This window comes from Rhinatrema bivittatum, chromosome 3 (assembly GCF_901001135.1).
Source record: "Rhinatrema bivittatum chromosome 3, aRhiBiv1.1, whole genome shotgun sequence".
Taxonomy (NCBI): Eukaryota; Metazoa; Chordata; class Amphibia; order Gymnophiona; family Rhinatrematidae; genus Rhinatrema; species Rhinatrema bivittatum.
In genome coordinates this window covers 213309190-213335711 of record NC_042617.1, presented here as the reverse complement: position 1 = coordinate 213335711, position 26522 = coordinate 213309190, and the positions used below count along the sequence as shown (strand labels likewise).

Genomic DNA, 26522 nt, shown 5'->3' with positions numbered 1-26522 from the left:
TCTAGAACGGGTAAATGTGAATCAGTTATTTACTCTTTTGGATAATAGAAGGACTAGGGGGCACTCCATGAAGTTTGCATGTAGCACATTTAAAACGAAACTAATCGTAGAAAATTCTTTTGCACTCAGTGCACAATTAAACTCTGGAATTTGTTGCCAGGGGATGTGGATAATGCAGTTAGTGTAGCTGGGTTTAAAAATGGTTTGAATACGTTCTTGGAGGAGATGTCTATTACCTGTTATTAATCAAGTTGACTTAGAAAATAGCCGCTGCTATTACTAGCATCAGTAGCGTGGGATAGACTTAGTTTTTGGGTACTTGCCAGGTACTTGTAGCCTGGATTTGCCACTGTTGGAAACAGGATGCTGGGCTTGATGGACCCTTGGTCTGACCCAGTATGGCAATTTCTTATGTTCAAGAGACACTGGGTGAGGCAAGTGATTTTTCTACCTGCAGTTTGTAAAAAGAGGGGAGTAGCCATCTTATTCCATAAACACTTACCTATACAGATCCTAAGCCAAGAGGAAGATACTGAATCTAGATGGGCAGCAGTTGGTGCTAATGATATACAAAACAACTTTATTGCTTCTGAATGTATGTTTCTTCCTTTTATCAGGATATCTCAACTGTACTTTTTAAGCATGCACTCCTTCCTTTGAGTGTTGCTGGGAGGAGATTTCAATCAACCTTTTGATTTGATTCTAGAATGGTAATCCTCACTGCTCCTCTGATCTTCTCCTGCACATAAAGCTGTTCATTATCTCATTTCTTCATTTGGATTAGTTGATCTGTGGAGGATTCTCCATCTGACTGATAAAGATTTTACCTCTTTTTCTTTCCTGCATCAGTCATATTCTTAGATTGATAACTTTTTGATTTTAGTAGCCTTTTGCATCTTACCTACTTGACACGTATCTTTCCCTTATTAATCTCGGATCATGCAACTGTTTCTAATGCTATGAGATAGGATCGGCCATTTTCTGGTCCCCCTAGTTGGAAATATTATGCAGGGCTTTTGGATGATCCTGCATTCATACAGTATGCTACCACAGCTCTTTTTGACTATTTTTCCCATAGAAACCCCAGAAGTTTCTACTCAACAGTGTGGGAATCCTTTAAAATTACTAATCGGGGAGAAGTATTTATTTCCTGGGGACCTGTCTCCACACTCATTTTCCCCTTCTTCCCAGCTACGAAGGGGTAAAAGTAGTCCTTTGTGGCCCAGGTGATAGAGTGCTTTTCTCCTGAATGTGTGAATTTAGTTGCTGATCTCATGGGGTGAAATACTGGGACAAAAGAGGCTGGACACTTTGCTGGGTGTTCAAAATAAAGTTTATTGATTATTTTAAAGTTAAATCAATGTCCAATCAATCCAAAGAGTAAGATTACAGCTGTGTTGCTTACAGATGTTTCTCTTTCTCTGAGTATGTGTCCTGTCTCTCAAATTCCACTTCTTCACTCAGTGAATAAACTATCCCAGATGTTCAAGGAAATCCTATGGGTGACAGGATCCACTTAGCTATGGAAAAATCCTACTTTAGTCCAGACTGCTCAGTCTCTCATACACAGCCTGTGTCCTTTTCCCTTAGAGTGAAGATCCTGATGGAGGGTATTCCGATATTTGTTTGTGTTCTCCTTTCTCCTTTGGTTGATGAGACCTTCTGGATGGGATAGTCTGATGGCAAAAATCTGGCTTCTGCAGTCTTACATCCCAGAGTGGGGAGGGGTAGACAAAAAACCTCCCATACTTCCAAAAACCAATACTTTAACTAAATTGAAGCCTCATGGAGGGAACAAATGTCACCTTGCCTTGCTCCTGAGAGGATTCCAACAGCTTCAGTGACTTGGCTTCCAGCTCAGGAAAATGGGCCTTCACTAAAATAACAGGCATCCAGACTAAAGGAAAGCCTGTAAGAACATGAAGGCAAAACCTACTGGCAGGGAGTGCACATCAGGGTTAGCCTCCAAAGAAACAAACATTGCGGAGTTAAGCACCACTCTACAGAAAAATCAGAGGTGCTTCTTACTTACTCCTCCAAGTCTCTAACAAAAAATGCCATATGTGCTCCTTCACTAGCCCCTTTAAGAACCTGAAACAGCCAATCACAACCAGCCTCAGAGGAGAGGTTGGCAGGATTGTGATCTCAATACTAAGCTGTTATAATTTCTCATGTGCAGGGACGCAGTGAAATCTGGTGGCTGACCAAAGGGTTAGCCACAGAATTAAAAGCTGAACTGGCTACATTGGAATATCAAATTCATTATGAGCATGAACATATCAAATCTCATGATAGCCAGCTGCTAACTGAAATTTATAAATTGAAATATAAATATAATAAGCTCCTCACTGCCCATGTAGGGGAAAGAATGTTTCTTCAAAAATCCAGATACTATATGGAACAAAATAGGTTATTGGCAACCTATCTACAGGGCAGATGTGAACATAAGAAGATTGCAGCTATAAAATCAACTACTGGTACCACTGTAACTAGAGAGACAGATATTATCTTGTTATTCCATGAATATTACTTACTACATCTTTATTAAAATTTGTTAATACTAGGCGGTATAGAAAAGAAGAACATACATAAAATCTCAAACAAAAATATTCAAGTGTCAATCTTTCAAATTGTCAAAAAAGTACATAGCACATACTGGGGTAGATTTTCAAACCGCGCGAATTGGTGTACTTTTGCTGGCGCATCAGGCGCAAGCAAAAGTACGCGGGATTTTAGTAGATACGCGCGTATCCGCTAAAATCCTGGATCGGCGCGCGCAAGGCTATCGATTCTGTATAGCCGGAGCGCGCCGAGCCGCGCAGCCTACCCCCGTTCCCTCCGAGGCCGCTCCAAAATCGGAGCGGCCTCAGAGGGAACTTTCTTTTGCCCTTCCCTCACCTTCCCCTCCCTTCCCCTACCTAACCCACCCGCCCAGCCCTGTCTAAACCCCCCCTTACCTTTGTCGGGGGATTTACGCCTCCCGGAGGGAGACGTAAATCCCCGTGCGCCAGCGGGCCTCTAGCGCGCCGGGACGCGACCTGGGGGCGGGTACGGAGGGCGCGGCCACGCCCCCCGACCGCCCCGGGCCGTAACCACGCTCCGGGCCCGCCCCCAAAACGCCGCACCGACTGGGCCCGACCCCGACACGCCCCCGACACGCCCCCCTCGCCAAACCCCGGGACTTACGCGAGTCCCAGGGTCTGCGCGCGCCGGTGCGCCTATTGAACATAGGCGCACCGGCGAGCAGGGCTCTGAAAATCCGCCCACTATGGATAACTAATAGAATGCCTGACTAAATAGCCATGTTTTTAGAGATTGTTTGAAGTCATAGTGTTTCAGGGATCCTTCTTTATTTACAACTTTCTTATCCCCAAAAGAACATAAGAAATTGCCATACTGGGTCAGACCAAGGGTCCATCAAGTCCAGCATCCTGTTTCCAACAGTGGCAAATCCAGGCTACAAGTACCTGGCAAGTACCCAAGCACTAAGTAGATCCCATGCTACTGATGCCAGTAATAGCAGTGGCTATTCCCTAAGTCAGTTTGATTAATATCAGGTAATGGACTTCTCCAAGAACTTATCCAAACCTTTTTTGAACGCAGCTACATTAACTGCACGAACCACATATCCTGGCAACAAATTCCAGAGTTTAAATGTGCGTTGAGTGAAAAAGAATTTTCTCTGATTAGTTTTAAATGTGCTACTTGCTAACTTCATGGAATGCCACCTAGTCCTTCTATTATTTGAAAGTGTAAATAACCTATTCACATCTACCCGTTCAAGACCTCTCATGATCTTAAAGACCTCTATCATATCCCCCCTCAGCCGTCTCTTCTCCAAGCTGAACAGTCCTAACCTCTTTAGCCTTTCCTCACAGGGGAGCTGTTCCATCCCCTTTATCATTTTGGTCGCCCTTCTCTGTACTTTCTCCACTGCAACTATATCTTTTTTTAGATGCGGCGACCAGAATTATACACAGCATTCAAGGTGTGGTCTCACCATGGAATGATACAGAAGCATTATGACATTTTCTGTTTTATTCGCAATTCCCTTCCTAATAATTCTTAACATTGTTTGCTTTTTTGACTGCCCAACACACTGAGCTGACGATTCAATGTATTATCCACTATGACGCCTAGATCTTTTACCTGGGTGGTAGCTCCTAATATGGAACCTAACATTATGTAACTCCAGCATGGGTTATTTTTCCCTATATGCATCTCCTTGCACTTGTCCACATTAAATTTCATCTGCCATTTGGATGCCCAATCTTCCAGTCTCGCAAGGTTCTCCTGCAATTTATCAAAATCCACCTATTTAGCTACTCTGAATAATTTTGTATCATCTGCAAATTTGATTACTTCACTCATCATATTCCTTTCTAGATCATTCTAGATCATTCTTAGAAGCCTCTCATGAGGGACTTTGCCAAACGTCTTCTGAAAATCCAAATACACTATCTACTGGTTCACCTTTATCCACATATTTATTCCCTACATAAAAATGAAGCAGATATGAGGCAAAGCTTCCCTTGGGTAAATCCATGTTGACTGTGTTCCATTAAACTATGTCTTTCTATATGCTCTGTGATTTTGATCTTTAGAATAGTTTCCACTATTTTTCCCATCACAGAAGTCAGGCTCACTGGTCTATAGTTTCTTGGATCACTCCTGGAACCCTTTTTAAATATTGGGGTTAAATTCGCCACCCTCCAGTCTTCAGGTACAATGAATGATTTTAATGATAGGTTACAAATTTTAACTAATAGATCAGAAATTTCATTTTTTAGTTCCTTCAGAACCCTGGGGTGCATACCATCTGGTCCAGGTGATTTGCTACTCGTTAGTTTGTCAATCTAGCTTACTGCATCTTCCAGGTTCACAGTAATTTGGTTCAGTTCCTCTGACTCCTCACCTTTGAAAACCATCTCTGGAACCTGTATCTCCCCAACTGGAGGAGGTGACAGAAAGTTCTGTCACCACCCCCAGTAGCAATTATTTGGACTTCCGGTGAGGTCTTCAAAAAGCAGACAGGGTCCATTAATTCTGTCATCAAGCGATTAGGGCAAGGGGACCTTTATCTTTTATATTGATGAATCTATGCTTCAAAGCTCCTTACCTTAACCTCATTTCCCCTCCAGCTATGTTTATTGGCCCAGTTCAATGGCATGTCCACTGCCTTGACCTGTTTTCTTCCAAGTGCACTATCAGGCTTTTCCATCTTCATTTTTCCACTCTGACCAGCATCTTTGTATTATTTATGCAATTTTAACTAAACATATCCAAGTACATCTTGTAGGAAATTATCAATAGAATGGGAAAATCTAGGGAAAGTAGAAGGGCAGGTGGGCAAAATTAAAAGGAGATAAGATCAACTAAGATTGTTAGGAAAGTAAATTAAGGAAAAAGCAAAGAGGCTACTATGGTTTTCTAAAGTAGCAGCTGAAAAGGAACGAGAGCAAAGGTTAGAAATCAAGGTGCAAGAAATTACAGAATGAGGAAGATTGGCAAAAATCCAGTAAAGCTAAGAGAAGTTAGGAAAGTAGTCAGGAATGCAAAAATTAAAATTTAAGAAAAAAAGCAAATACAGTAAAACAGGGGGACAAGACCTTAGATGCTAGTGACAGAAGGAGGTGCAAAAGCAGCATTGTGAAACTCAGAGGTGAAAGGGAGGATATGTAGAGACTGATGAGGAAAAAGCAAAATTGCTTAACAAATGTAAACCTTGGGTGAGAAATCCCAGATACTGGATCCAAAGAGACACAATCAAGGATTTGATCCCTACTTGCGACAGTTTTCCAGGATAGCTTATACTTCTGAGTGATCCAGGACCTCCCTGTGGGAGGAAAACGGCTTCAGAGCCCTTTTTCCATAGCTTACATCCCTCTGCAAACAGCACTGATGACTTTTAAGGTCCATAACAGCAATAAATACTCGGGAAGCTGAACAATTTCCAATTTTTTTTACTGATAGTTGATCAAAGATGAAAAAATGTTTACAGCTCAATTTTAAATTACATTTATGTACATTGAAAAAATATAAATTTGTGACCTTACTCTTCCAGTGAAAAGTCTTATTTGATCAAGCCAATTCCTTAAGTTTTATCTCCTTTCCAGTTAATCAAATTGAAGAACGCATAGCCGTCTTTCCAAATGTATATCAGATTCTTCCCACTGTGAATGATCAGATTAGTACTCTCTATTACTTAACAGAATAAAAAGTAAATTCATACCTCTTCTGAATGTCTTCTCTATTCTCCTAGATCTCCTTCTGACAATACCCAAGGATCACTCTCCCCCAAGTGCAGTAAGTCAATACCGTAGTGAAAATACTTTTGAACAATACCTTAACTCAGGGGTCAGGAACCTTTTTGGCTGAGAGAGCCATGAACGCCACATATTTTAAAATGTAATTCCATGAGAGCCATACAATATGTTTAAAACTAAATTCAAGTAAATGTGTGCATTTTATGTAAGATCACACTTTTAAAGTACAATAAGTCTCTGAATATATTACACCAGGCCATAAGACACCAATACATCTCCTATTAGGAAAATGGACCAAGTCAGGCTGCTATAGAGTCCTACACAGAAACTACACGCCAGCAGAAAACCTCACCTGAATCACGTGCTGTCCCTCACCTAACATAGAATAAAGAGACCAAAACGCATAACAAGAAGCATGCAGAAAAAACTGAATTGGAAACTGCAACAAGCCAGAGTCTCTGTATGCAGTGTAACAAAGGAAAAAAGAAACATCACCCATCCTTATAAAACAAATCAAGAAATATAAAATCATCAGCAGTAAAACTATCTTAACAAAAAGAACATATTTCAAAACAACTGATGAGTGGAATATCCAATAATTAAAAACTCATATAAAAAATTTCCAGATACCAACAAAATATTTCAAAATAGCAGACATAAAGACCCAGTAATGAAAAATTATAAGGATACAAAAACTTTTTTGCTCTGCATACCTGGGAACATTTGATATCCAGGTGTCCTGAGATTGTTCTGAATTAGCAGGCGGAGGGGTGGTTTGCTTGGAACTTTCTCCTCTCTCAGTCACATACCAGCGCTCTCTCTCACACTGGCTCTCAATTACACACCTATACACACATGCTCTCAGTCACTCACATATACACATGCTTTTTCTCTCTCACTTATATAGGCTCTTAATTACACATTTACACACATGCTGTCTATCTTTTCATGCTTACACACACACACAGGCTTTCAATCACATAAATACATGCTGTCTTTTTCTCTCACACACAGACTCTCATTCACATGCTTACAAACATGTCCTCTCTTTCTCTCATTTACACACACAGGCTCTCAATCACATACTCACATGCTCCATCACCTAAACCAGCTCTCAATCACACACAGACACACATGCTCTCTCTTACTTATACACACAGGCTCTTAATCATACATACACATGATTTCTCTCACACACAAAGGATCTCAATCATACACACATACTCTTTCACACAAACAGGTTTTCAATCACAAACTTACACATACAGGTTCCCAATCATAAACTTACATTCATGCTCTCTCTCTCTCACAGGCAGGCTCTCAATCACAGACATACTCTCTTTCACATATACAGGCTCTCAATCATTCACATACATGCAATCTCTCACTCACACACACAGGATCTCAACCACACATGCTTGCTCGCTCATTCACTCTCTCTCTCCCCCACCCCCACCCTGGGAACTCGTGGCAGCAGCAGCCTCCTCCCAACGCTAACCTCCTTCATTTTCAGCCCTCGCGGAGGAGGAGTCCCATCGGCCACGGTTGAAGCTCTTCTTTATTTTCCTCCGAGCCGCGCTGCACAGTCTTCTTTTCATCGGACCGACGCTGACCACACTAGCGTGGTCTCTTCTTCCTGCGCACGCACCCGATGCTCACCACTTCCTCTTCCGGGCTGCGGGGGGGGGGGGGTGCGGGGGGCAGGAAGAAGAGAGCATGCCGGTGCCGCCGACTCCAGCTATTCTGCCGCTTCCTCTTCCAGGCCGCGGGGGGTGGGAAGAAGAGAGCATGCCGGTGCCACCGACTCCAGCTATTCTGCCGCGTTCCGCCCGGGCTGACAGCATTTTAAGCCCGGGCGGAGGAGGACCGGGGAGCAGCTGGGTCAGCGGGGGACTGGAAAGTGTGGCGACACACTGATTTAGTAGATTTGTCTGCGAGCCAGATGCAGCCATCAAAAGAGCCATATCTGGCTCGCGAGCCATGGGTTCCCGACCCCTGCCTTAACTCCTCGCTTGCAATGAATGTGAATCCATTCCTCTGGAATGTCACAGCTACTTTTTAGGAGCTTTCCAAGTGAAAAAGACACTTTGTGATGATTCCAAAATGGGGCCTTGGTACCATGGGCATTCAGGTCTAGAAAAAGATAAAATATATAAATCTTATGGGGACAAGCCAGCAAGAGAGGTAGTAGGGTGGACGAAAAACTTCCTTCTCCTAAAATGAGACAAATAGAAGAAAACTCAAAATTAGAGCTCCTCTGCATCAGGTCATCAACTGGTCTATCTTTTGGAGGTGGGACAGAGACCAGCATATCTTCCCTATATACCAAGTCTAATCCTACACAAGGAGTCCCTGAAGTGCTCTGGCATGGACCAACATAGCTTTCTAAACATATGGTTCAAAAAGTGTAAAGCAAGCTAAATAGGTCACTCAAAGTCTGACCCACTAGAGGGATATTCAGGAAGATTTGAATTTAACATCTACAACAGAAATTCAACAACCAGAAAGCAAATCTATGTAACCCCTGTGCCAAGGGGCCACTTCCCCAGGTGTGGGGAGCATTGCCCGTACTCACCCGGGTAGGGTATACTGTTTCTCAAGGGGCAGTTTGGGGACAGGACATCCTATTAGACCAAATTGACTGAAGCCACATTTATAAAAGTTCCACTGTACACAAGTGCTCTAAAAAATAACTACTGGTACAATAAGAAGAGGTAACCCAAAACAGATCTGTAGTTATTCCACAGTCCAGAATCAATCATATCACTTGCCATTTTGTTCAAATCACAAAAAAATCAGTCCCGAACTCTTACTCTCTCAAAGGTATTCTTTAGGCTGCAGGTTACACCCTGAGTCTTTTGAAACCCCAGTTCACCTGCACTGTGGTCAGTGGTTGTTAAAGGTTACTCCCAATGCACATAAGGCTCGGTTCACCTTTACACAACTTCTAGTTTTGCTCACTTGTTTCCCCATGGAAGACCCACTCAAATTCACACCACACTCCTCATTCCTTTTACCTCTGTCTTTCTCACTTATGAACCCAAGGGAGTCCTGGATAGTTGTCTTTTTCTGCCACAGAAATCTCAAATTGTTACTCTTCAGAAGCTATTAGGAATTCAGACACTTCCCTTCTGGACCATCTATGAAGACAGTGCTTTGGAGCCAGTGCTAGTTTCGAGCTCTGAAGCAATAGATAGCTGGTGCTTCTTCCCTAGGCCCAGCCAACACCCCCAGCATAGTTCCTCAGATCTCACAGTTCAAAACCTCCTCAGTAATACTCAACTTCTATAGCACTTTTCTAAATCCAAGATGGTACACATATAATCCACTTGCATACTTACAGCAGCACTTGTGTGAAGAACCAGTTCTCTCTTGTGGCCTGAATCCTCCAGACACTCAACCCTTTAGCTTCTTCCTCGGTAACCATCCCCCTTTCACAGGCCACACACAAAACTTTAAACATTGGTCCACTCACACAATTCACACACCCTGGGGCTATCTTAGAACACTATGTGGAATTTTCCTAGTTCAGGAACTGGATAAACTTTTAACGTTTATAAAAAAAAGAACTAAACATCCCATTAGAGGAAGGGCTTTCCCAAAATGTCCTCTCAAAATTCTTTGCCCAGACCACAACCCTCCCAACTGATAACCCTGCACTTTTAAACTTTCAAACACTGTACAGAATAAATCTATATAAACATGTAGGCCCATAAAAATTCAAGGCTAGTGCACAGTTAGTGGCACCTGTGCCATATCCGCGACTTAAATCCAACTAAGAATCCACAACAGAAGATGGTGGCAAGGATTTATATACTACTAGAGCACACCGCATGCTGCTCCCATATGGTTGGGGGAGGGGGGGGGAAGAGTTAAAACCTCAGCCTCTACTCAAGCTCTCTGAACCTCCCCAGCAAATTAGTATACATCTTCTAGTAAAGAAAACCAAAGATTCCTTGCCAAAATGTTTGGTGTTCACTGTGGATGGGCCAGGAGCAGGACCACAACATTTACACAAATAAGATTGAAGTTTACTTCACTTCCAATTTTCAGAAAAGTATGACTTAACCTTGAAGATGAGGCAATGGGGATGGATGGAACACATCTGACAGTACTAACTGAACTTAATTCCTGGAACTTCACTGGCTGACCATTAGAGTCAGGAGTAGTTTGAGGACCAGAGATGGATGGATATGGTTTCTAGTCATAAAAGTGGAGGTAAGGAAGAGACTGAATTACAGGCCAGTTTATCTGACCTATATGGTAAACAAATTAATGGACTTGCTGCTAAACCAGAGGTAGGTACAATCTATTGCCCACCTGGAACACTCCAAAAAGACTGCTCACCCCTAATCGAAATTTTCACTAAAGGGTTTCCATCACCCGAATCCATTCTAATCATAGGGGACTTTAACCTACATGTAGACAGCATACCTAAAACTACAGTATGTGAAATATTTCTAGACACTGTGGACCCAGCGGGGGTCCGGAAAACGATCTCCTGCCGGCGCCATTTTCCGTACGGAAAATGGCGCCGGCCATACGCGTATGGCCGGCAGGAGATCGACTGCAGGAGGTCGTTCAGCGGGGGTTCCGGATCCCCGCTGAACGACCTCCTGCAGTCGATCTGTCGGCGCCATTTTCCGTACGGAAAACGATTCGCGGCAGGAGATTGTTTTCCGGACCCCCGCTGGACCCCCAGGGACTTTTGGCCAGCTTGGGGGGGCCTCCTGACCCCCACAAGACTTGCCAAAAGTCCAGCGGGGGTCCGGAACGACCTCCTGCAGTCGAATCGTGTTGGTCTATGGCCGCCGCCATTTTGCGCCGCCATTTTGAAAAATGGCGCCGGCTGAAGACAACACGATTCAATTGCAGGAGGCCGTTCCGGACCGCTGCCGTTCCGGACTGCCGCTGGACCCCCAGGTAATTTAAGGCATTTGGGGGGGGGGGGGGTTCGGGAGGGTGGGGGATTTAATTTAAAGGGTCGGGGGTGGGTTTTAGGGGGTTTTAGTGTGCCGGCTCACGATTTTCACGATTTTCACGATACTTTAAACACCCAAACGGCAACAATACGATTCCCTCCCCCTCCCAGCCGAAATCGATCGTTAAGACGATCGAGGACACGATTCACATCTCTAGAAATAACCTTCCTCAGCTAACAGTACCACATATTAATCAATCATTCACATACAGAAAAAAGATAGAGCCAAAAATACTTGAAACTATTAAAAGCAAGACAACTGATTTTAAACATGATAATGCTGCTTCAGCTTTTGACTCCTGGGATAGAATAATCAATGAAATAGCTGATAATATATGCCTAGTTCAGGAAAAAAAAACATTACAAAAAGAATGCAATCCCTCTAAACAAAAGTGAAGAGTTCAGACATACTAAACAAACCCTGAGAAAATCTGAAAAGCAATGGAGAAAATGCCAATCTACACAATTCCTAGGAAAATACAAATCCCTACTAACAAAATATCTAGAACAAATCAATAAAGCAAAAAAACAACTATTACCTAAACAGATTAATAGTGTAATATTTAATTCCAAATTAAGTTTTTAACTGTTTTGAAGAGTAATCAAGGACCAACTACAACTTCACAAATAACTCCTGCAATGAATATGCCACTTCTTTGTTAAATGAAATCAATAGGTTAAAACCCACAATTCTCTACCTGCTTACCAACAAAAAAAACTGAGGAAAAACATGGGCAAGCAAAATGAAACATTCGATACAGTACCTAAACTTGAAATTAACCAAATCACAAAAATTAGCTTGCTATCCACCCACTAGGCCCAATCCCCACAAGCACCCTGAAAACAGTACATAGCGTAATCACTCCAACCATCACAACCATGATCAATCACTTGCTATCAGAAGGCTTGGTCCTGGATAGGACAAAACAAGCTGTAATTAAACCAATACTAAAAAATAAAATGTTAGAATTGATGATTGGACAATTATCGACCAATATCCAACCTGCCTTTCATTGCTAAAATCCTAGAAAAAGCAGTGTTATCACAATTAGAAAGCTATCTAGAAGACAATAATATTCTATATCCAAACCAATTCGGATTCAGAAAAGACGGCTCAACAGAAACGCTACTCATTTCCTTAACCAACCCTGTACTACAAGGGTTTGACAACGATGAATCATATATCCTGATCCTAATTGATCTAACAGCAGCCTTCAACACGGTAGACCATTCCCTGCTATGTCATCAGCTGAGAAAAATTGGTATAGATGAAAATGTTATCAATTGGTTCTCTTCCTTCCTAGCAGATAGGTCATTCCAAGTAAAACTGGACAATCACTTATCTGACATCTTTCCAATCGATACAGGTGTCCCCCAGGGTTCAGCACATTTATATGCTGTCTCTATGTATGTTATTAACGGAACTAGGAACCAAGTTCTTCCTAAATGCTGATGACATACAATTTTGCATCCTATTCGACAAATCATTTGAAAAAACTGCATCTACTCTATCAACATACATTAAGGCAATTCAACAAAAACTAACCCAGCTGAAACTAACATTAATACACAAAAAACCAAAATTGTGTGCTTAAGGAGAAATTCTACAATAATCAAACCGCCAACCCTAGACCTAGGAAACTTTAACATTACTCCCTCAGATCAAGTATGGGACCTTGGAATACAGATTTATGAAAACTTTACAATGAAAAAACATATAAACAAACTAATTAAAACAGGGTACTCCAAACAAAGAATACTACATCGGCTGAAACCACTACTAACAATAAAGGACTTCAGCACAATTCTACAAACACTAATTATTTTCAAACAGATTACTTCAACTCCCTATTACTAGGCCTATCCTCAGGTCTATTACAGCTACTACAAAATGCCTCAGCTAGACTCTTTCTAGGGACAAGGAAATTTGACCATATCACCCCTCGCTGAAAACACTGCACTGGCTTCCTATACAATCCAGAATTCATTATAAAGTATTAACTCCAATTTTTAATATCAACTAGAGATGTGAATTGGAACCAGAATCGGTTCGGATTTCAGTTCCGATTCACATCTCTAATATCAACATTAACCCATGCTTATTAGGAGTGACACCTCAACCATACACACCACAGAGAACCCTAAGGTTGCAAGCAAAGGACTTCTAAAAGTACCGATGACATGGAGAATGCATCTAACACAAATAAGAGACCGATTGTTTCTCCATAACAGGCCCCAAGTTATGGAACTCTCTTCCAGAATCATTACATCTGATAACAGAAAGAGAGTTTTGAACATGAATTGAAAACATGGATCTGTAGAAATGCATATGACCTAACATAAAATGCCAATATGCCGATAAAGTCACTGTCAGAACCCTAGATTGTATGAACAGATTGAGCAATAAATATTGAGCAATGTAAAGTGTAACAAGACAATATACTGAGTATTATGTGAAAAGTAATGAAATGGAATCATGGATTATAAACCTCCATCAGAGCACCCTAGTTAACATGTACTATATATAGATGTGTGACCTAGCATTTGCTGTACTGTTGAACTAGATTATGTATGAATTTGACCTAGAATATGTATTTGCTGCTGCATTGACCTAGAATATGAATGTTGAACCAGAATGGGAATGTTGAACCCAGAATTTGAATGCAGATTTTGTAAACCGTTGTGATCTTATGTTGGAACGATGGTATTTAAAACACCTAAATAAATAAAAATAAGATAGTGCAGTTTCTAGAATCCAAATGAGTACAAGATCTGAGATAGCATGGCTTTACCAGAGGTAGATCTTGTCGGAAAAATCTTATCTAATTTCTTTGGGTGACCAGGGAACTGGATTTAGGGAGAGTGCAAGAATCAGTGTGCTTGGAGTTAAATAGGAAATAAACTGGTTGGAGTTGGTCCAGAGGATAGCTACTAAAATAGTTATGGTCTTCATTTTAAAGCATATGGGGATAGATTTAAAGATCTTATTGAGTCCGTCGGTGCCCGACGCCCTCTCTCCACCCTCCTTACCTCTCTGGCGCCTCCCTCTCCGTTCGCGGGAAGATTGGCTACCGCGGCGTTCTCCTGCCACTTGTCCTCGGGTGTTCCCGGACCGACTCGACGCTGCAATCGCCATGTTTCCTGGAGGCCTAGGGGCGCACGCGCGGTGCAGCCCCGATTGAAGTACCAGCATTAGCGCGAACCTTGGGGGCATCCTCCAAAGATGACGTCACCCGCGACGGATATTTAAGGTCTTGGAATTTGCTAACACACCGAGTTAGCAAGGACACGGATTGACCACGGACTCACCTTGTCTGTCTAACCTACTCTGCCTCCTCGGACGTACCAGAGATACCCGCTCCTCAGGGCCCCAGGACCCTGTACTTTAATTGTTTTTGAATTTTCCAAGTGCTACTTACCCAGATGTCATTAAAGAAATCCAGACAAGTAGCAAGTTATCCATCCACACAAGGCCAGATAATTTTAGACCTGCTCAGAAGCAGGAATAAAGTTAGCCAGCTAACCTAGCCACATATGTGATATTTGGCGAAGTTAGCCAGCTAACTCTAGCCCTCCCTGGAATGCCCTCAAATTGCCCCTTTTATATCTTGCTAAATTTCAGCTGGATAAGTAGTTGAATATCCATAATCTTACTATGGACTTCATGGACTTCGGACCTCTTCTTGGCTTGGACATGTATGATTGACTATTGCGGTTTGATTTTGGCAGCTCCTCAGGGGAGGAGGGAGGGGAAGGAAAATACTGGTAGGTCGGGCCAGTGTTGGTCCAGCTTGGGTTTTATTCTATTATATAAAGGTCAGAATCTCACCTGCACATACTTGTATCATTCTCACTCTGTTGTAAGGATAAAACCAATAAAAACCGTTTGAACATAAGCTAATGAACCCGCGCAAACAGAAGCAAAAAACCCCCGCCCAGCTGCTCCCTTTTGCTACCCGCTTCATCTGCCGAGCAGCATAACGGCATCTACCATTGCCTACCTTCCCCCACCAACAGCGCCGCCGCGATTCGAATCGCTGACACCGCGCTATTGGCCCTTCTTCCCTCCCGTCACTCCCCCCCCCCCCGCAGACTTTGCCGCCAATCGCCTTTTCCCTATGTTATAGCGTGCAGCATGGGACAAGCCCGCGCCATCGCTCATGTATCCAAAAACTGTCTATCTCAAGTTACTGTTGCTAGTAACTTAATAGCAGGTAATGGACTTCTCCTCCAAGAACTTATCCAATTCTTTTTTAAACACAGCTATACTAACTGCACTAACCACATCCTCTGGCAACAAATTCCAGAGCTTTATTGTGCGTTGAGTGAAAAAGAATTTTCTCTGATTAGTCTTAAATGTGCTACTTGCTAACTTCATGGAATGCCCCCTAGTCCTTCTATTATTCGAAAGTGTAAATAACTGAGTCACATCTACTCATTCAAGACCTCTCATGATCTTAAAGACCTCTGTCATATCCCCCCTCAACCATTTCTTCTCCAAGCTGAAAAGTCCTAACCACTTCAGCTTTTCCTCATAGGGGAGCTGTTCCATCCCCTTTATCATTTTGGTTGCCCTTCTCTGTACCTTCTCCATCACAACTATATCTTTTTTGAGATGCGGCGACTAGAATTGTACACAGTATTCCAGGTGCGGTCTCACCATGGAGCGATACAGAGGCATTATGACATTTTCCGTTCTATTAACCATTCCCTTCCTAATAATTCTTCACATTCTGTTTGCTTTTTTGACTGCCGCAGCACACTGAACCGACGATTTCAATGTGTTCTCCAGTACCCACTGATCAGAAGTAATTTTGACCCATTCCTCGTAAAAGTGGGACAGCCGACCCCCGATGTTCGGAATGGAGGAATGGGTCGGCGTCCCTTCATTGAGCAGGCTTGCTGTTGTTGGCTCCTCAGGGGCCCTGCTCTCTCCTTGTTTGTTCAGGTGACAGTCTGGAACCGGTACTCGCTCCTCGAGGACCCTGTTTCCAGACTTACTTCGTATACTCCTCTGCCTGAAAGTCTTCACTACCAACTATATATCAGCTACAACATATATCAGCTACAAGAGTGAGTTACCATCAGTCTCTCTGAGCTTTCCCTGGAACCAGGTACTCGCTCCTCGAGGGCCTATACTTTCCAGCTCCTGTGCTTCATTGGGACATTGTGTGAGTGTTTCATCTACATACCCTGCCTACTCACTATATCTCAGTCTCTCTTCAGCTCAGCCTCCAGGGATCGCTGTTCCAGTATCTGAGGGACTACAGCTGAGCCAAGCTTACCAGCTCACTACTGCCATCTCTGGTGGTTCAGTATACTGTCTAATAAAGAACTAGTGTGTGTTTGTCTCCTAACTCTGAGCCTGACCGGTGGTCCCTCTTGGGATCATTCCCCGGGGGCGTGGTCATCTGCCACTGGTCCAAGGATCCACCCTCAACTCTCACATATAACTACAAATCCTGAACGGATTGCTAACTACTATCTAATTGCTCCTCCCACATGTTTAGATCTGTTCTGGATCTGCTAGGGAGTTAGCAATCTGTTATTGATCTGCCTCCCATCAGGCATAATAACACCCACCTCAGGCCAAGGGCCCACAAACCATAACATTATTTTTTTTTAATTCCCACGGAAGCGTCAGCTTTAGCTGCGCATGGTGACAAAACCCGCGCTCATAACTAGCGCTTGTTTTGCATGGGTCTTATTACATTGGACCCAGAGAATTTCCCTTGGAAAAAGGTCATCTGTCTCCTCCCATGCAAAACATTTTCCAACCATTTTAACATCACACCTTTTAATCCTGACATTTCACAGTAGTGCAGCAACAATTGGTGATCCACCAAATCAAAAGCAATGGAGAGATCCAGCAGTACCAATCGAGCAGCTTCTCTTATCTAAAATCAGGAGAACATTGCCCATTAAAGATATTAATAATGATTCTGTGCTGCACCCTCTTCTGAATCCAGCCTGTCAAAGACTGGTTGGGAGATGATTGGTGTGTGAGAGACAGAAAATGGTCATAGGGGTGTGACTGGTATGGTGTGTGTGTATGTGAGAGACAGAGAAGACTGGTCATGGGCCCTAAGGAAGAGGACCATGAGTATAGAGCTTCTGGTCTGTGCTATGGCCTGCATGGAAGAGGACAGGAATAGGAGAGCTGCTGGAGGGGGTAAGTAAAGGTAGCTTTTTAAGTTTATCTTTCTTGATTGACTGCCATTTTAATTATTTAATATTATGTGATGTCTGCTTTTTTGAAATATTTTATTGGTGTTTGGAGAATTTTTAATAGTTTTTATGAGTTTTTAATTGTTGGATGTTATTCTGTTCATAGCTGTGTTGAAATATTTATTCTGCTTATTAGTATAGTTTTACAATTATTTCTGTGTGGGGATCTATAGCTGCTTGCTTGTTCTGTTTTCCTAATAGGAGGTGTATTGGTGTTTAGGGCCTGATTTAATATTTGTAGTGCTGCCTTTTCATAGATAGGGTTATACTGGTTGAGTGCATTCCATAATACAGGTGTAACTGTGTGCGGATTAGTTTATGTGCATTACTACAGATCCTGGGAGTATGTTAGGTCGGTTCTGTGTGTGTTACTGAGGTGAGATATTTTACTAGCATGTAAGTGTTTGTATCAGTCTTATTTGTTGTGTTTTCTCAAGAGGCCATGCATTGATGGTAAACTGCTGTCTTTTCATAAGTAGGGCTATTGAGCCTGGTAGTAGAAGGAGTTTGAGTTGCTGTTACTGAGATGACACCAGAACCAGAATATCTTTTTTGTAGGGTGAGTTGTATGGGGAATGTCATAATTCTGCTTTACATCCATTTTGTGGGTCAGGAGGGGGGAGGGGGGGGGTTCCCGTGGATGCAAACTGTACTTTTACATCTAGCCCCATGATGATCATGGGTTCAGTGTGTCATTCATGTGAGAACCATCTGTCCAGTGTGTCCCGACAGAAAAAAGGTTGAGAACCACTGATCTAGAATGTCCTCATAAATCAAATGGTTTCTAGTCTGTACCCTAACCAAAAACTTCACTATCCCAAAAAGAATTTTTGGGTTATCAGCCGATTTTATAATACCCATGTAATATTTCATTATTGCTAAATGATTTTTATAAAATAATCTGTATTGACCTTCCACTACAAATTCTTATCCTTTGGAATTCCTGACTGAATCCATTGCCTTTCAAACCGGCGGCAGTCTTGTTTCAGCTCCACCAGTTTAGCAGAATAACAAGAGGATATAGACCTGCTTCTCAGAACGTTTCCATTTTTTTTCAACCCCTTCCTCTTTAAGGGAATAATCCATTAACCCATCCCACCTTCTGCTTAAACTTTCTATATATAATTTGTCATATTGGAGACAATAATCAAACTCTTCATGGTGAGGAAAATCCCGCAGGTAGTATTTACCTGCAGGGTTTGCTGCGATCATCAAAGGAAAACTAAACTACATGTGTAATTTTCATTTCATTATTGCCTAATGGAAAAGTACCCTCACAAATTTGCATCTGCTTTTCATGCCAGTTAGTTTTTAAGGCAAAAGTGTCTTCCCCAACCTCATCCAGCCCTGGGAACTCCTTCAGCTATCTGTAGGTATAAGCACCCGCCCTGCTGACATACACAGGTACTTTTAATTGAATATAGAGTAGACAAGCATCAAAAAGCCCATTTATATGCATAAAATAGCATTTTACCTGCAGATAGGGCTTTCACTGTTGTCCTCCTCAAATACTAACATTTTTTTTAACTTTGTGTTTGACATTTTTGTTGATGAAACGTGAAGAGAGGACAGGAGTGCCATAAGTTGCAAGCAAACCCAGTAAAGCAAGGGTGGCCAACTCCAGTCCTCGAGAGCCACACACAGGCCTGGTTTTCAGAATATCCTCAATGAATATGCATGAGATAGATTTGCATGCACTGTCTCCATTGTATGCAAATGTCATGCATATTCTGAAAACCTAGCCTGTTTGAGGCTCTGGAGGACCGGAGTTGGCCACCTCTACAATAAAGTAACTTATTTGTCTTTCAGTTTGAGACAGAAAACATTAGCATAGTGTTTCACTTGCAATATAAAATATATATGTTTTTTTGAAAGAGTTGTATGTATGCATACTTTCTTTTTCCTAGCTGAGTGAAAAATATATGACATATGGTGTAAACAAAAGGGAGAGGGACTTCCAATGTACATTCAGCTCCCAGGCTTCCCAGTCTTAAAAAGGGCTTACATGGCTCATAAGTCAAAATACCAGCCCCAGCTCAAGGGCCATCATTGCTGTAGTCTAGTATTTTTCAAATATGATGCTTATCTTTTACAATATTTTGACTTCTATGGCAATTAAGAGATAGATAAATATTATGTCTGAATTCTATCCTTGCACTTTCTGAGCATGAACATTTGAAGTACAAAAGATCTCAAGTTATTAGTGTGTACTCAATGTTCTTCTTTAAATAAAAAAAATATAGAAGTGAAAATGATTTATTTAAGAACCAGATGGGCAGCTGCACTGGTAGAAGGTTTGAAGTGGGGGAGGTTGCTTGAAATTGCAATGTGGCACTGTGCAGTGTGGATTAATCATAGGCCCAGGAAGAGTGAGCATTTCTTTAAGCTCTTTAAGGCATTTAGCTGATCATATAAACCAACAGCAACCCGTTACAAAGTTCTTTAGATCTAAATAAAGGCACAGAATTCACCCAAGAATTCACCCAAGCATTACTTTTATTCCCCAAATTACATAAAACCCAGAGGAGATTTCACAGAACTTGCCTCAATAGCCAGAAACACAACCCATCCCCTGCCCCCCCCCCCCCCCCCCACCATAGTTTCCTGCAGATATGCACTGCCTCATAGACACAAATAATGTTTGTGTTCTACAGACCATGGCAAAGATTTTTTTTAAAGTGAAGGGTAAATATTCAGCCGTTGAACGGCTGAATATTTACCAGCTAACTCTGCTCCTCCCCAGAACGCCTACCTCCCGCTTCAGGAACATCCCCGACTTACCCGGCTCGATTCTAGCCAGATAAATTGTTATCTAGCTAGAATTTAGCCAGAGAAGCCTTTTAAATATGCGGCTAAGCCATTTAGGGCCTCATTTTCTAAATGGATCTCACGTGATAAGGGACGTTTCGCATGCGAAACGTCCCTTATCGCGTACGATACCAAAATGGGGGCGGAGTCGGCCCTGGAAGAGGAGGAGTCAGGGCGTCACTGGGGCTGACTCCGCAAAGACGCCGTGGACGACGAAAAGGTAAGGCCCTTTTCCCGTCCGAGTTCGCGCCCAATAGCTACACCTTCTATGGTGGCGCTATTGGGTGCGAAACCGGCAGCGATCACACTGGCTAGCTCAGGCCCGCCCCCCGTTTCGGCCCCCTGCCCCTCATTCCCTAAAGTATCACAGGCCTGCGATACTTTAGAAAATGAGGCCCTTAGATGGATAACTTTCCTATCTGTCTAATTGGCTTTTGAATATCTATCCTTTCATGTCTTACTAACAATATTATAGTCAGATTCACAAAAAAAGTCATGTCCTTTTAAATTACAATTTTTTTTTACAACTTGCATGCATTTTTTTGGGCCAATCCTCCTTCACCCACTTCAGCAGAACTTTCTGAACATCCACTCTTTTATATAATTTACACAGATCAATCAGTTGTTCCACAGTCCTGTCGCTGTTCCGTAGCAAGAACTCCAAGGTAGGGCTTTGTTGTCTCTGCTCCAAGAAACAGAGTTCATCATATGTCATCCCCCATTTGCTAGCAAAATTTCTCCAGTTTTTAACTGTGGAATGGCATGGATCCAGCTTAACTCTTAGCATATACAGCATGTCCTCATCATTCAACAAGTCACTGATGGTTGGAGTAGAGAACAAAGCTAAAGAGCACAGGCAGTTGTCACAGGATGTCTCCGTGCAGGCCATCTTCATCATCAGATCTATAATTAGCAAACATATTTAATACATTGGTGACATTTCTCTTTTCTGGATTTTTTATGCATGGTACCTAATATTAAAAAATAAATAGATGATGCTAGTATGCACTTATGTTTGTTGCCTAGGATTCTTATTTTAGACTTCAACATAACAGATACCTCATGCTTTTAAAAATATATTTTACTTTTTGAACATAAAGTAGCCAGTTTCCAACAACGTCCAAAGCACCTAACAGCCTGCTAGATTTTGACTGGCTAAGTTAAATTAAGTTAGATTTGGAATGTTTCCCTTGAATGTTTACCTGTATATATGCCTGCCTTTGTGACTCATCCTTTGTGAGTTTCAAACCTGTACACCGTTATGATCTAGTGATTCTCACATGGAATGACAGTATATAAAACACTCAAAGCACATTTTCAAATGAACCTATGCTTCTGTCTTTCAATTGAAAATTAGCTTACATCTAGCCAGCCAAAATACAGTTGGCTAGATTTAGGATGTTCAAATTTGGGCACCTAAACTTAGTTGACTAGTAAGCCCCACTCACTGACCTCCTCAGCCAATGTATACTTCTGGGTTAAGCCCTACCCCTTTCCCTGTCCTATCCCCACCCCTTTGTTGACATCGCGCTCCCCTGTTTGGCCCTTGGTGAAAGATGCAGACCAAACTGGAAATACATTTTTCAAGATGGCAGCAGGTGGTGGGACCCAGAAATGATGTCATGACTGTGCATGCACAGTAAAACCAAAACAAAGAGCGTTTTAATGATGCCGTTCTGAACCATGCTGCAGGCAGTCATCTTGGAATGACATCACAGGCACTGACATCATCACTTTGCATGCTCAGATCTTTTGTTTACAAGGAGAGATCACGGAGGGCAGCCATGTTGGAAGGAATGAGCATGCTCAATAAGCAGCTATGGGGGTTTGAAAGGGTACGTCGATAGCAGACATTAAAATCCTTCTGTTTTCTGTCATTAAACTCAATATAGAAAATCCTTTTGTTTTCTTTTTTGCCATAAAGCATAAATTTGTGCCGGTGTTTTCTTTTTTGGTTTTTATCGAGCACAGTGCTGTTTTATTTATTTATTTATTTATTTATTTTTAATTTTTATATACCGAGGTTCTTATAGAGACTACAAATCACTCCGGTTTACATATAACAATAAACTGCCCAACAGAGATAAGGGGCTTTACATAGAACAGTGGCACATATGTAACAATATAACTGGATGACAATATAACATAATGATAATAAATATTATAGATTAACATTATAATTAATAATTTCTGTTTGAGAAAGAGAGAGAAAAGACCAGTTTTAAATAAAATGCTTTCATCTAGTAGAGATTTTACAACCCCTTGCTGCTTACTCCCACCCACATCACCCCTTCCCCCATACTTGCTGCAGTTAGCCCAAACAGTGTTTGAGAAAAAGAAAGACTAGAGAAAAGGGAAATGCATTTTTTTATCGCTCAGAACTGAACCCTGTCCCTCTTTATTTTTTTAATGTTCGAAACTAAATAAAAAGACAGACCCAGTCAAGATTATAGTTTTTGAGCAGTTGTATCATTCTAAAAATTAGTAGAAGCTAGGAAAGAAGCTGTTTATCAGAAAGCCCTAAATTAATTGCTGTTTTCTTTATGGATTCCAGAAAGTTTTTTCAACACACCCAACACTTCCCCCCCCCCTCCAACCCCTCCTTCTTCCACTGAGCTATGGTTGCATTTTACAGATCAGACAGAAGCCAGAACTGAAGTCATCACATTGCATACACACAGAGAAAAGATATTGTATTTAAAAGCAATGCTGCTTTTTTTCAAAGTAAGAGAAATGTTTTATTAGCTATGAAAAAAGAAAACAAAAAAAGAGACAAGCACGCAGACCTACATTGGCAGCCATCATGGAATGTGAGGAATCTTGGGAAAAAGAAATGCATCCTGAGTAGTTATCATGGAAACTACCATATGGCACTCCTGCTTTTCACCATCCAGAGGCCAGAAACAGTACTGCACCTTCACAAACACACACAAGCCCTCCTCCCTCCTCCATTTATTTATTTATTTATTTATGTTTGGATTTTAAGCATGGAAATTGAACTTGGAAAGTAAAGGGGGGGGAGGGTATGTGATGTCACATGAAATCCAAAACATGCCTAGATATGCCTTTTGTGAGATGTGTAGAAAGCATTAGGAAAAAAATGTAGTTTTTGTTGGGTAATAATGATCACAATAATTTGAAGAAAAAAGTTCTTAACAGGATGTTTTAAAGGGAAAAACCTATATTTTAGGTTTGTTTGTACACTATTTAAAAGCATTAGCATTTTTGTCTTATGTCATAAAGAATGACATAAATACATGTATAATAAAAATAAATATAATGTGTTTCAAGTTAAAAAAAAGTGTGTTCTGTGATGAATTTGGCATTTGACCCATGAGGTCAATGGGTAGTGCTGTACAATGTACACAAGTCACAGCTAAAAAGATGGGCTCATTGACATCTTCTATTTCTTCTGATAAACTTTTAGAAAAAAACATCACTATGTCATTAGCCAGCAGCTGCCTCTGTTTTAATATTAATCAGAGGTTATATGGGGGTTTTTTTTGTAAAAAATAGTATCAGAATGCAGGGGCAATAGAGACAAATGTTGATGATCACACCTCTTATACAAAAACCTCTGAAAGAAAGACAGTTCAAAGATTAATCCAATAATGTAAGCACTCTTAGGTTTATTATTATGCTGTATTACAAAAATAAACAGGCCATGGTTAGTAGGTTTTAATACCATTATATGATTTTATTCTGTAACAGTGAAAGAAATGTTTCCAGATTCTAAGAGAACATGCCTAATTCCAGGAAGAAGAGATTAAAGAGACAAAAAGAAAGTATACACGAGCAAGAAACGCGTGGCATAAAGATCATACATATACGCATAAACATTTTATGCAAGAAAGTGGAAATGCTCAGACTCAGAGTAAGTGACTTTCATTTTAGGGCATTAGCTGGAGCTTTTTTCAGCCAAAATGTTAGTGTGTTTTATTTTTAAGGCATTGCCATTTGTTTTTATGTTAGGAGGCCTTTTCCTGTTTTATAATGTAGCACAAGAGCAGGGGGCATCCCAGAACTCTGAGCTCGTATAACACACAGCTCAAGAACAGGGTACAGCCAAAAAATCTGAGATGGTACAAAGAAAAAAAACAACCCAGATGTTCTAATAAGAGACTAGCAAGCTGTAAGTGAAAAAAAAATCTTATGTTTTGCGAAATATAGCAATCTAACAGCTAGATTCATCAAAATGCTATAAATACAGCAGAAATAGCACCCGCGATAAAAAAGAAAAAAATGGGCATGGTTAGGCTAATTTCCTATCTTCCGCATTGTGCAGGCTATTTCTGCAAAGGGTAATATTTATTTATTTTATTTATTTATTTATTTTTAATTTTTATAGACCGAGGTTCTTGTAGGAACTACAAATCAATCCGGTTTACATACAACTTTTAAATGCCCAAAAAGAGTAGTGGGCTTTACATAGAACAGTTGAACAATGAAACAGGTAACAATAGAACAATAACAATAATGATGGAACAAATAGAATAGATAACCAATTAAACATAGTAATATAGTAATAAATATTATATAGAAAATAAATATAAAAGAGATAGAGTAAATGGAGTGAGAGTACAGTATAAATACAAAAGATGAAAGAGCTCAAAAATTAAGGTACAGTTGAAAAAAATCGTAATAGGAAAAACAGTGAGAATAACAGTGAGATAACCCATGATTTGGGTTAAAAGACTTGATTAGGTAGCATTAGATGTCTTAACATATTGCATGATGCATCAGCGCATCGCACGTAATTAACTACAAGGCGCATCATTAGCCACATCACCCGTAGATTTATGCGTGGTGTGCTATGTTTTTAGGTTTATGTATACCGGCTTCCTGCAGCTGCCTCTTTCAGGATGTGTTGGAAGTTGAAGAGAGAGGACATAGGTGTTGGTTAATGGATATTTGGAGGTTAGGAGGTTCTTATGATTACTGAGTAAGTTGTCTTGTTTGGTTTCCCTTTTCCTTGGTCTCTTTTGTCTTTTTCTGTGTGAGAAAATTTGTGTTAGTTTGTCATATTTGTCTGTCTGTCTTTTTGTGTGGAGAAGTGAGGAGTAGTGAGGTGGTGTGGTGGCTGTGGTGAGGAGGACTGAGGAGGAGTGGTGGCTGTGAGGAGGAGGAGTGGTTGTGGTGAGGAGGATGGAGCATGAGGCAGGAGAGAGAAAAGGCATGAGAAGAGGAGGAGGAGTAAGGACAGGAACAGGAGTTCCTGTCCCTACTCCTGGACCCCAGGTGGACCCCAGGTGCCATTTTGCGCAAAATGGCGCCGGCCGTACGGCAACACGATTCGACTGCAGGAGGTCGTTCCGGACCCCCGCTGGACTTTTGGCAAGTCTTGTGGGGGTCAGGAGGCCCCCCCAAGCTGGCCAAAAGTCCCTGGGGGTCCAGCGGGGGTCCGGAACAACCTCCTGCAGTCGAATCGTTTTTCCGAAAATGGCGCCGGCCATACACCGTATGGCCGGCGCCATTTTCCGTACGGAAAAATGATTCACGGTAGGAGATCGTTCCGGACCCCCGCTGGACTTTTGGCAAGTCTTGTGGGGGTCAGGAGGCCCCCCCAAGCTGGCCAAAAGTCCCTGGGGGTCCAGCGGGGGTCCGGGAGCGATCTCCTACGCTCCTGACGTCGGGGGACAAAAAAGCAAAATGGCGCTGGCGCTACCTTTGACCTGTCATATGACAGGTCAGAGGTAGCGCCGGCGCCATTTCTACAACGCACGGAGGTCCGAGAGTAAAAGATCACACCGGGACCCTTCCTCTGGACCCCAGGTAATTTAAGGCATTTTGGGGAGGTTCGGAAGGGTGGGGGATTTATTTTAAAGGGTCGGGGTGGGTTTTAGGGTTGTTTTAGTGTGCCGGTTTTCCCGCCCGCCCCCTTCCCCTCCCCCTTCCCCCGATTTACGATTTTTTGACGATAAATCGGGGGAATTGTTATTGTATCGCGGCTCTAACGATTTTTGACGATTTAAAATATATCGGAAGATATTTTAAATTGTCAAAAAAAAATTCACATCCCTACCATGCAATCCAGAGCTAGTAAGTTCCTCACCTATAAATGGCAAGGCTGCTACAGTTGTGCACATCATTTGGCATAAGATGCTCACATTTATTGAGATGCAAAGTGCGCATGTCATGCCAAATGTTCTATGTGTGTACCTCTTAACTTTGTTACGTATATCTTCTTCTTTGTTTCGACATTCTTGCCCAGGACTCTGCCGGTCACAGCCATCAAGCCC

General features: G+C 41.8%; 1 protein-coding gene and 1 long non-coding RNA gene across 2 annotated transcripts in view; one reads left to right on the top strand and one right to left on the bottom strand.

Annotated features, from left to right (window-relative positions):
- Positions 1 to 26522, top strand: part of LOC115087236 — a 38480-nt gene that overhangs the window by 8477 nt on the left and 3481 nt on the right. Inside the window, exon 2 of the long non-coding RNA XR_003855467.1 lies at positions 23995 to 24157. This is a non-coding gene — a long non-coding RNA (uncharacterized LOC115087236). The remainder of the gene's footprint in view (positions 1 to 23994; positions 24158 to 26522) is intronic.
- Positions 20646 to 26522, bottom strand: part of EDARADD (EDAR associated death domain) — a 205474-nt gene continuing 199597 nt past the window's right edge. Inside the window, exon 6 of the mRNA XM_029594164.1 lies at positions 20646 to 21186. Coding sequence (XP_029450024.1) covers positions 20792 to 21186 — 395 coding nt within the window. The 3' untranslated portion in view covers positions 20646 to 20791. The remainder of the gene's footprint in view (positions 21187 to 26522) is intronic.